This window comes from Oncorhynchus mykiss, chromosome 6, assembly GCF_013265735.2.
Source record: "Oncorhynchus mykiss isolate Arlee chromosome 6, USDA_OmykA_1.1, whole genome shotgun sequence".
Taxonomy (NCBI): domain Eukaryota; kingdom Metazoa; phylum Chordata; class Actinopteri; order Salmoniformes; family Salmonidae; genus Oncorhynchus; species Oncorhynchus mykiss.
Window position 1 is genome coordinate 10,559,777 of NC_048570.1, and position 11,767 is coordinate 10,571,543.

General features: G+C 43.2%; 1 protein-coding gene across 1 annotated transcript in view; it reads right to left on the minus strand.

The window, feature by feature from the left end:
- Positions 1-3,588, minus strand: part of LOC118964796 (uncharacterized threonine-rich GPI-anchored glycoprotein PJ4664.02-like) — a 28,610-nt gene extending 25,022 nt beyond the window's left edge. Inside the window, exon 1 of the mRNA XM_036979161.1 lies at positions 3,471-3,588. Within this exon, the coding sequence (XP_036835056.1) occupies positions 3,471-3,588 (118 nt within the window). The remainder of the gene's footprint in view (positions 1-3,470) is intronic.
- Between the last annotated feature and the right edge of the window lie 8,179 nt (positions 3,589-11,767).

The following is an 11,767-nucleotide window of genomic DNA, read 5'->3' on the forward strand; positions in this document are numbered from 1 at the left end:
GTCCATCCATCCGTGTGTCCGTCCGTCCATGTGTCTGTCTGTCCGACTGTCTGTCCGTCCGCCCGTCCGTCCATCCATCCGTCTGTCCGTCCGTGTGTCCGTCCATGTGTCCGTGTGTCCGTGTGTCTGTCTGTCCGACTGTCTGTCCGTCCGTCCGCCCGCCCGTCCGTCCGTCCGTCTGTCCGTGTGTCTGTGTGTCTGTCCGTCCGTCCGCCCGCCCGTCCGTCCGTCCGTGTGTCTGTGTGTCTGTCTGTCCGTCTGTCTGTCCAGTTCCCCCCTCTCCTCTCCTGTCTGTCAATCAATCTGTCTGTCTGTGTGTCCGTCTGTCTGTCTGTCTGCCCGTCCGTCTGTCTGTCCGTCCGTCCATGTGTCTGTCTGTCTGTTCAGTTCCCCCCTCTCCTCTCCTGTCTGTCAATCAATCTGTCTGTCTGTCTGTCCGTCTGTCCGCCCGTCCGTCTGTCCGTTCGTCCATGTGTCTGTCTGTCTGTCTGTCTGTCCGTCTGTCCGCCCGTCCGTCTGTCTGTCCGTTCGTCCATGTGTCTGTCTATCTGTCTGTCTGTCTGTCTGTCCGCCCGTCCGTCTGTCTGTTCGTCCATGTGTCTGTCTGTCTGTCTGTCTGTCTGTCTGTCTGTCCGGACAGACCAGCATGAAGAGTCTGGGTACTTTTAGACATTTTCAATAGTGGTTTTCTTTGGAGTGGTTGGTTTTAGTAATCTCTATTCCTCTTCCCTGTTGTAGGCTAATTCTCCACCATTGTATTTCGTTCATAGGGGGCCCATCAGGCATCAAGTTCATGTTTTACTGTCACATGCGCAAGACATTGACATGCTTAACTTGCAAGCTTTATCCAACAGTGCAGTGATCATTATTAAGAGGCAGCAGGTAGCCTAGCGCTTAGAGCGTTGGGCAAATAACTGAAAGGTTGCTGGTTTGAATCCCTGACCTGACGAGGTGAAAAATCTGTCGATGCGCCTTTGATCAAAGCACTTAACCCTAATTGCTCTGTATAAGAGCAACTGCAAATTGACTGTAATGTGTACATACAGTTGAATTCGGAAGTTTACATACACTTAGGTTGGAGTCATTAAAACTTGTTTTTCAACCACTCCAAAAATGTCTTGTTAACAAACTATAGTTTTGGCAAGTCGTTAGTTTTGGCAAGTCGCTTTGTGACTAACACAAGTAATTTTTCCAACAATTGTTTACAGACATATTATTTCACTTATAATTCACTGTATCACAATTCCAGGAGGTCAGAAGTTTACATACACTAAGTTGACTGTGCCTTTAAACAGCTTGGAAAATTCCAGAAAAGGATGTCATGGCTTTAGAAGCTTCTGATAGGTTAATTGACATCATTTGAGTCAATTGGAGGTGTACCTGTGGATGTATTTCAAGAACTACCTTCAAACTCAGTGTCTCTGAGTATTTCGCTACACTCGCATTAACATCTACTAACCATGTGTATGTGACAAATAAAATGTGATTTCTTTGCTTGACATCATGGGAAAATCAAAAGAAATCAGCCAAGACCTCAGACAAAAATTGTAGACCTCTACAAGTCTGGTTCATACTTGGGAGCAATTTACAAACGCCTGAAGGTAAAATGTTCATCTGTACAAACAATAGTACGCAAATATAAACACTATGGGGCCACGCAGCCGTCATACCACTCAGGAAGGAGATGCGTTCTGTCTCCTAGAGATTAACGTACTTTGGTGTGAAAAGTGCAAATCAATCCCAGAACAACAGCGAAGGACCTAGTGAAGATGCTGGAGGAAACGGGTACAAAAGTATCTATATCCACAGTAAAACGAGTCCTCTATCGACATAACCTGAAAGCCCGCTCAGCAAGGAAGAAGCCACTCCAAAACCGTCCTTTTATTATATTTCGTTTATTAAAATAATATATTTGGTCGCTGTAAGTAAGCATTTCACTGTAAGGTTTACAGCTGTTCTATTCGGCACACGTGACAAATAAACTTTGATTTGATTTGATTTATTTTATAAAGCTCTTTCATTAAACAGAGATTCCCAAAACGCTTTAAAAGCAAAACCAAAAGAAATGTAGGGTTAACTGATAGTGTTGATATTGATAACTAATAATGTTGATATTGATAACTAATAGTGTTGATATTGATAACTAATAGTGTTGATATTGATAACTAATAGTGTTGATATTGATAACTAATAGTGTTGATATTGATAACTAATAGTGTTGATATTGATAAGTAATAGTGTTGATATTGATAACTAATAGTGCTGATATTGATAACTAATAGTGTTGATATTGATAACTAATAGTGTTGATATTGATAAGTAATAGTGTTGATATTGATAACTAATAGTGATTATATTGATAACTGATAGTGTTGATATTGATAACTAATAGTGTTGATATTGATAACTAATAGTGTTGATATTGATAACTAATAGTGTTGATATTGATAACTAATAGTGATTATATTGATAACTGATAGTGTTGATATTGATAACTAATAGTGTTGATATTGATAACTAATAGTGTTGATATTGATAACTAATAGTGTTGATATTGATAACTAATAGTGTTGATATTGATAACTAATAGTGTTGATATTGATAACTAATAGTGTTGATATTGATAACTAATAGTGTTGATATTGATAACTAATAGTGTTGATATTGATAACTAATAATGTTGATATTGATAACTAATAGTGTTGATATTGATAACTAATAGTGTTGATATTGATAACTAATAGTGTTGATATTGATAACTGATAGTGTTGATATTGATAAGTAATAGTGTTGATATTGATAACTAATAGTGTTGATATTGATAACTGATAGTGTTGATATTGATAACTAATAGTGTTGATATTGATAACTAATAGTGTTGATATTGATAACTAATAGTGATTATATTGATAACTGATAGTGTTGATATTGATAACTAATAGTGTTGATATTGATAACTAATAGTGTTGATATTGATAACTGATAGTGTTGATATTGATAACTAATAGTGTTGATATTGATAACTAATAGTGTTGATATTGATAACTGATAGTGTTGATATTGATAACTAATAGTGTTGATATTGATAACTAATAGTGTTGATATTGATAACTAATAGTGTTGATATTGATAACTGATAGTGTTGATATTGATAAGTAATAGTGTTGATATTGATATTGATAGACCCCGCTCTGCTCGCTGATCCCTCCGCTTCCGTGGAACCGGACCGTGGATTGTCACCGGAGGCTCCGGACCATGGATCGTTGCCGGAGGAACCGGACCGTAGATCGTCGCAGGATGCTCCAGACCGTGGATCGTCGCCAGAGGCTCCAGACCATGGATCGTCGCCGGGGGCTCCGGACCGTGGATCGTCTCCGGGGACTCCGGACCGTGGAAGGTCTCCGGGGACTCCGGACCGTGGATGGTCTCCGGGGACTCCGGACCGTGGATGGTCTCCGGGGACTCCGGACCGTGGATGGCCTCTGGGGACTCCGGACCGTGGATGGCCTCCGGGGACTCCGGACCGTGGATGGTCTCCGGGAACTCCGGACCGTAGATCGTCGCCGGGGACTCCGGACCGTAGATCATCGCAGAAGGCTCCGTACTGGGAACCGTCGCTGGAGGCTCTGGACTGCCGACCGTCGCTGGAGGCTCTGGACTGCCGACCATCGCTGGAGGCTCTGGACTGCCGACCGTCGCTGGAGACTCCGGACTGCAGATCATCACTGGAGGCTTCGGGCCATGGATCATCACTGGAGGCTTCGTGCCATGGATCATCACTGGAGGCTTCGGGCCATGGATCATCACTGGAGGCTTCGGGCCATGGAGCATCACTGGAGGTTCTGGGCCATGGATCATCACTGGAGGCTTCGGGCCATGGAGCATCACTGAAGGTTCTGGGCTATGGATCATCACTGGAGGCTCGGGGTCATGGATCATCACTTGAGGCTTCGGGCCATGGATCATCACTGGAGGCTTCGGGCCATGGAGCATCACTGGAGGCTTCGGGCCATGGAGCATCACTGGAGGTTCTGGGCTATGGATCATCACTGGAGGCTCCGGGTCATGGATCATCACTGGAGGCTCCGGGTCATGGCTCATCACTGGAGGCTCCGGGCCATGGATCGTCACTGGAGGCTTCGGGCCATGGATCATCACTGGAGGCTTCGGGCCATGGATCATCACTGGAGGCTTCGGGCCATGGATCATCACTGGCCTGACTGCTTAGGGTTTAAAGATGGATTGGACCAAGGTGCAGCTTGGTAGGCGTACACCATAAATGTATTAAATGAACACCAAAAACAAGAAAGAATAAACAACACATAAAGTTTTGTAGCGCTAACACAGCAACTAACCAAAAACAAGATCCCACAAACTAAAGGTGGAAAAAGGCTGCCTAAGTATGATCCCCAATCAGAGACAATGATAAACAGCTGCCTCAAATTGGGAACCATACCCGGCCAACAAAGAAATAGATAAACTAGAATGCCCACCCAAATCACACCCCGACCTAACCAAATAGAGAAATAAAAAGGCTCTCTAAGGTCAGGGCGTGACAATTAACCCTTGCTCACCAGAATAATGTCATAAATCAATAGGATGAATGCTTCAATCTTGTTGACATCGGTAAGGTTTTCACCGTAATCTCTGCTTCTTAAGCGGAGCAAAGATGTTTAGGGACTGGGGAGAAAAGGCATTGTATAAAAATATAAAAGGGAAAGATTTTCTGTGCAAAATGTCCAAATGACATCAGTTTGACCGGTTGTAAGGAAATAGAAAGCTGTGAAAACGACCCACATGTTTCTGATAAGATTTCAGTTCAACTTGAATGCATATTTTATGTGGTTGAAATACTATCAGCTTTTATGATGCTGATAAAGATAACACCTCTACAGACGGTATCTAACTTCACATTCGCATTCTCTCAAGACACTGAAATAAATAAATCATATTTCTCCACTCCTCTTCCAGAGTCAAAATTTTGCCTTCATTTGCTGTATGATTTTACTGCAAGAAATGCTTAATTCTACAGGAGTTAATATTGAGGCTATTAAAGCTATGTGAGAGGTTATAGACCTACAGTCAGTGACCATTAACCCATCTGAACTACAGTTTCCTTGACCTGCTATTATAGGCCTACTTGAAATCCCCGGCTCGTGACTGTCGAATTTGTATAACGCCTCACAATCATCACACATAACATAGCCGGCACTGCTATCCTCTTTTACCAATGAATCAAATCGTTCCCAAACATGACTTTTCTGGCCTTCCCTTCTCTTTATTTTCAACTCTCCATTTCACAGCTTTTCTCTTATTGAATTAAACTCAGACGTAGTCCTTTTTACTTTTTACTTTTTCGGCCTGTTCCCAAAATCATTTGACGATTGGTGTGTAGGCTATTTGGCGTGCGTACAATTAGGCCCTAAAGCTTAGGCTTACATACTAATGCAACAGCCTCAAGTAATAAAAAAAAACTCAATGTAGCTTATAAATTGCACAAGAATAATACATTCATGGATTTATTAAGGTATTGTTTTCTCTTTATTCAACCCGCCACCCACCCGCCCTTCATCCACAAGATTGATCCTAACACCCCCACAGGTTATGAGTCAGACCGCACATCACTACTATCAGCTTTTTTATTTAATGTCCTTAACACTTTAGCGTGCTGTCTATGACCAACTCTCATGATCTCTCTCAGAAAGATCTCCTTGACCCTAAGCAGTCAGGCTTCAAGACACAACTGAGACCGCTCTCCTCTGCGTCATGGAGGCTCTCCGCTCAGCCAAAGCTGACTTTATCTCCTCTGTTTTCCTCCTCCGAGATCTATCCGTTGCCTTCAACACCCTGAACCATCAGATCCTCCTCTCCACCCGTCTCAAGGCTCTATCCGATCCTCCTCTCCACCCAGTCAGGCCTGGGCATCTCAGGCTCTATCAGATCCTCCTCTCCACCCACTCAGGCCTGGGCATCTCAGGCTCTATCAGATCCTCCTCTCCACCCACTCTGGGCTGGGCATCTCAGGCTCTATCAGATCCTCCTCTCCACCCACTTAGGGCTGGGCATCTCAGGCTCTATCAGATCCTCCTCTCCACCCACTCAGGGCTGGGCATCTCAGGCTCTGCACACTCTTGGATTGCATCCTACCTGGCAGACTGCTCCTACCAGGTGACGTGGAGAGGATCTGTGTCTGCACCACATACTCTCACTACTGGTGTTCCACAGGGCTCGATTCTAATCCCTCTCCTCTTCTCTCTATACACCAAGTCACTCACCTCCGTCTTATGCTCACATGGTCTCTTCTATCATTGCTATGTGGATGACACTCAACTACTTTTCTCCTTCCCCCTTTTGACACCCAGGTGGCAACACACATCTCTGCTTGCCTGACAGATATCTCAGTTTGGATGTCGGCCCATCACCTCAAGCTCAACCTCGACAAGACGGAGCTGATCTTCCTCCCAGGGAAGGGCTGCCTACTCCAAGACCTCTCCATCACGGTTGACAATTCCACAGTGTCCCCCTTCCAGAGTGCAAAGAACCTTGACGTGACCTTGGAGAACATCCTGTCATTCTCTGCAAACATCAAAGCAGTGACTCGGTCCTGCAGGTTCATGATTTACAACATCTGCAGAGTACGACCGTACCTCACACAGGAAGTGGTGCAGGTCCTAATGCAGGCTCTTGTCATCTTCTGTCTAGACTACTGCAACTCTCTGTTGGCGGTAATCCCTGCTTGTGCCATCAAACCCCTGCAGCTTATCCAGAACGCCGCAGCCCAACTGGTGTTCAACCTTCCCAAGTTCTCCCATGTCAGCATGCTCCCTTACACGCTCACACCCACTATAAGACCATGTTACTTGCCTACGGAACAGCAAAGGGAACTACCCCTCCCTACCTTCTGGCTATGCTCAAAACCTAAACCCCAACCCAAGCACTCCATTTGGCCACCTCTGGTCTCTTGGCCCTCCCACCCCTACAAAGGGTCAGCTTCCTCTCAGCCCAGTCAAAACTCTTCTCTGTCCTGGCACCCCAATGGTGGAACCAACTTCCCCTTGAAGTTAGGACAGTATAGTCCCTGCCCATCTTCCAAAAATGGCTGAAACCTTACCTCTTCAAAGAGTATCTTAAATGAATCTCACAGCGCCCCTCCCCACTGCCCCCCACCTACTAAAAAAAAAATAAATAATAATAATAAATAAATGTACATTTTCCTACTAGCAGTGACTTTGCTGAAAACTACTTTATTGAGGGAAAATGCACTTACTATGCCTGTGATATGTGGTTGTCTCACCAAACTATCTTAAGATGAATGCACTACTTGTAAGTCGTTCTGGATAAGAGTCTGCTAAATGACTCAAATTTAAACGTAAAATGAGAATGACTGATTGACATGAGCGGTGAGGCGGTACTGATCTCTACGGGAGCAAGAGGTGAAATAGCCCGATGATGTGAAAACAGGAGGACCATGGCACTAATCTGGGAGAATGGGGGAGATAAAGAAGCGTAATGAACTTCAAGCAGGAGAGTCATTGAGCTTTTACATTTCTCATGTTAAAAAGGTAGATTCTTTATCAAGGAATCTCCATCAAACCAGCAAAGAATGCCTGAAGAACCATTTTGAAATTTGTCTCACTCTCAACGTTTCGTTTTATATGTTCATATAAAGAGGGATGGAAAATGACCATTGGTTATTGATCAGATCCAACCGTCTGTTGAAGAAGGTGAGGACCAGAGCACAGTGTGGTAAGTGTTCATTCTGTAACAACCGTCTGTTGAGGAAGGTGAGGACCAGAGCACAGCGTGGTAAGTGTTCATTCTGTAACAACCGTCTGTTGAGGAAGGTGAGGACCAGAGCACAGCGTGGTAAGTGTTCATTCTGTAACAACCGTCTGTTGAGGAAGGTGAGGACCAGAGCACAGCGTGGTAAGTGTTCATTCTGTAACAACCGTCTGTTGAGGAAGGTGAGGACCAGAGCACAGCGTGGTAAGTGTTCATTCTGTAACAACCGTCTGTTGAGGAAGGTGAGGACCAGAGCACAGTGTGGTAAGTGTTCATTCTGTAACAACCGTCTGTTGAGGAAGGTGAGGACCAGAGCACAGTGTGGTAAGTGTTCATTCTGTAACAACCGTCTGTTGAGGAAGGTGAGGACCAGAGCACAGTGTGGTAAGTGTTCATTCTGTAACAACCGTCTGTTGAGGAAGGTGAGGACCAGAGCACAGTGTGGTAAGTGTTCATTCTGTAACAACCGTCTGTTGAGGAAGGTGAGGACCAGAGCACAGTGTGGTAAGTGTTCATTCTGTAACAACCGTCTGTTGAGGAAGGTGAGGACCAGAGCACAGTGTGGTAAGTGTTCATTCTGTAACAACCGTCTGTTGAGGAAGGTGAGGACCAGAGCACAGTGTGGTAAGTGTTCATTCTGTAACAACCGTCTGTTGAGGAAGGTGAGGACCAGAGCACAGTGTGGTAAGTGTTCATACTTTCATTTCAACTGAACACTAAATAACAAAAATCACAAAGAGAATGAACGAAAACCGGAACAGTCCTGTCAGGTGCAGAAACACTAAACAGAAAATAACTACCCACCAAAAACCCTGTGGGAAAAAGCTACCTAAGTATGGTTCCCAATCAGAGACAACGATAGACAGCTGTCCCTGATTGAGAACCCAACCTGGCCAAAACAAAGAAATACAAAAACATAGAAAAAGGAACATAGAATGCCCACCCAAATCACACCCGGACCAAACCAAAACAGAGACATAAAACGCTCTAAGGTCAGGGCGTGACATGTATATAAGGAGGGATAGAAAATGATCATTGATTTATGATCAGATTCAACCTTTTATATAAGGAGGGATAGAAAATGATCATTGGTTTATGATCAGATTCAACCTTTTATATAAGGAGGGATAGAAAATGATCCTTGGTTATTGATCAGATTCAACCTTTTATTTAAGGAGGGATAGAAAATGATCCTTGGTTATTGATCAGATTCAACCTTTTATATAAGGAGGGATAGAAAATGATCCTTGGTTATTGATCAGATTCAACCTTTTATATAAGGAGGGATAGAAAATGATCCTTGGTTATTGATCAGATTCAACCTTTTATATAAGGAGGGATAGAAAATGATCCTTGGTTATTGATCAGATTCAACCTTTTATATAAGGAGGGATAGAAAATGATCCTTGGTTATTGATCAGATTCAACCTTTTATATAAGGAGGGATAGAAAATGATCCTTGGTTATTGATCAGATTCAACCTTTTATATAAGGAGGGATAGAAAATGATCCTTGATTTATGATCAGATTCAACCTTTTATATAAGGAGGGATAGAAAATGATCCTTGGTTTATGATCAGATTCAACCTTTTATATAAGGAGGGATAGAAAATGATCCTTGGTTTATGATCAGATTCAACCTTTTATATAAGGAGGGATAGAAAATGATCCTTGGTTTATGATCAGATTCAACCTTTTATATAAGGAGGGATAGAAAATGATCCTTGGTTATTGATCAGATTCAACCTTTTATATAAGGAGGGATAGAAAATGATCCTTGATTATTGATCAGATTCAACCTTTTATATAAGGAGGGATAGAAAATGATCCTTGGTTATTGATCAGATTCAACCTTTTATATAAGGAGGGATAGAAAATGATCCTTGGTTTATGATCAGATTCAACCTTTTATATAAGGAGGGATAGAAAATGATCCTTGATTTATGATCAGATTCAACCTTTTATATAAGGAGGGATAGAAAATGATCCTTGATTTATGATCAGATTCAACCTTTTATATAAGGAGGGATAGAAAATGATCCTTGGTTTATGATCAGATTCAACCTTTTCAATCCAAATTAAAAATACACATCCATAAACTACATGAAATTCTCTCACAGAAATATTTAAGCGTTGATGAAATATAAATATAGTTACAACATTGTTTCTTCATACTATCTAACTATCTATTGTTATTATTTATTTATTTATTATTACCTAAGATAAAGAGCAACAAACCTTGCAGGCTGCGAGAAATAGATAGATAAGAGGTGTTGACAAAGTCAACTCCGTTGAGCAAACAGCTGGAACCTGAGAATACTCTTACTAAGTAAAGCTAATTAGATTAGTTGTCCATTCTTTGTATCCCTGCGGGCCATGCTTCATCTAATACCTTGAAGAAGTGGATTGGTGTAGCTGCTGTTATCTTATTGACATCTTATGTCTGACTAGTGAGGCATGTAGTATAAGAGTCGTTCTGTAAAAGTAACTTCTGTATTTATATGCAACTCTATACTGTTCTAGTAAGCATACCAGTATTGCACTTGTTTAAGACCTCAAGGTACCTCTTAGCTTCCCTGGTCAGGACGGCCTGCCTGAGCCTTGACCTTGTAGACAGCTCTGTCTTAGTTGGCGCAGATAAGTTCCACCTCTCTTCAGTTCCAATATCATACACAATGCAGTCGAACACCCTGCCAGTGACACTCTGGTTGAGGCAGTTATTCAACACTTCAGGGCATTTATGCAACTGGCCAGTGGCCTGTGTCTCTGTGCCCGTGTGACTCGGGAGTCGAGACTAAACCCTCCGTCTACGTCTAGCCTCGCTTTCCCCAACTCCCCCCTATTGTGAGATGGCCTTTTTTTAGAGGTGAATGGGAGATCTTGAAGAGAGAAGTGAAAGGGCTAGGACATGTATCTCTAATTGGAAATAGGACGAAAAGAGGAGGGTCGGGGGGGGGGGCATGGTGCTCTGTGCACAGAGCTGAAAGTGATACCCTTGTCTGTTCTAGCCTTCCCCACTCCAGCCTGCTCCACTCCGGCCTGCTCCATCCTGAGGATACCTGAGAGTGGGGGTCTCCTGGGAAATCGACTAAGGACTTTCAACGGCCATGAAAGGGAGAGGAATCAAACACAAGAAAACTCCTACAATATACAGTACCCCTCCCCAGAGCAGGGCGGCCTGATGAAATATTATCTGTACAGCCACTGTACAATGGGGAAGGACAGAGCCCTCAATATACAGAGCGGGTCTTTACAGTGAGTGGGAGGGACAGGCATTGCTCTGCTCTCAACCTCATCATTGGTAATGTAGGTATTGTATCCAGGGAATCAGGAGGTCCTTCTTGGGACTTTAAAGAGGAACTCTCCAACATATTGACTACTGGGTCATTCAACTGCGTTCTCTCTTTGCATCGTCTGCTGTACACTTTTGTACGGTGAACAATCTCTGTGCTCCGATTGCAATTTTGTAAGGTGGGAGCTTCACACAGTTAGGACGCATTCAAAACGATACGATCCCAATCTACTTTCAGTTCATGTTTGACTGATTATACTACATCATTGATGTGATTCAAGGACAAGAATGTTATCTCATCATTCAACATTATTAGACAGATAATCTGACTTTTGGGATGGATATGGCAATGGGGAGATTCCTGAAGAGTAGCTAGCTATGTGTCAACAACATAGTCTTTATCAGTGAGGTGGTTACTCCCCAGATTTGCATGTATGTACTGTACATGGGTCTACTTGGCAGCTATCCAGTAAATGTTAGGCATGGTGAACATTGCTGGGCTTCGGTGCCAAGTGTGTGGGTGGATGGGTGGGTGCATAGTCTGTCCTGTTTAAAACACAACCTCGAAGTCCTCACCCAGGTCAGACCATTAATTTCCTGCTGAGAAGGTGCTCGTCATGTTCAGAAGTGTGGGTGGGTGGGTGAAGTCCTCACTCAGGTCAGACCATTAATTTCCTGCTGAGAAGGTGCTCG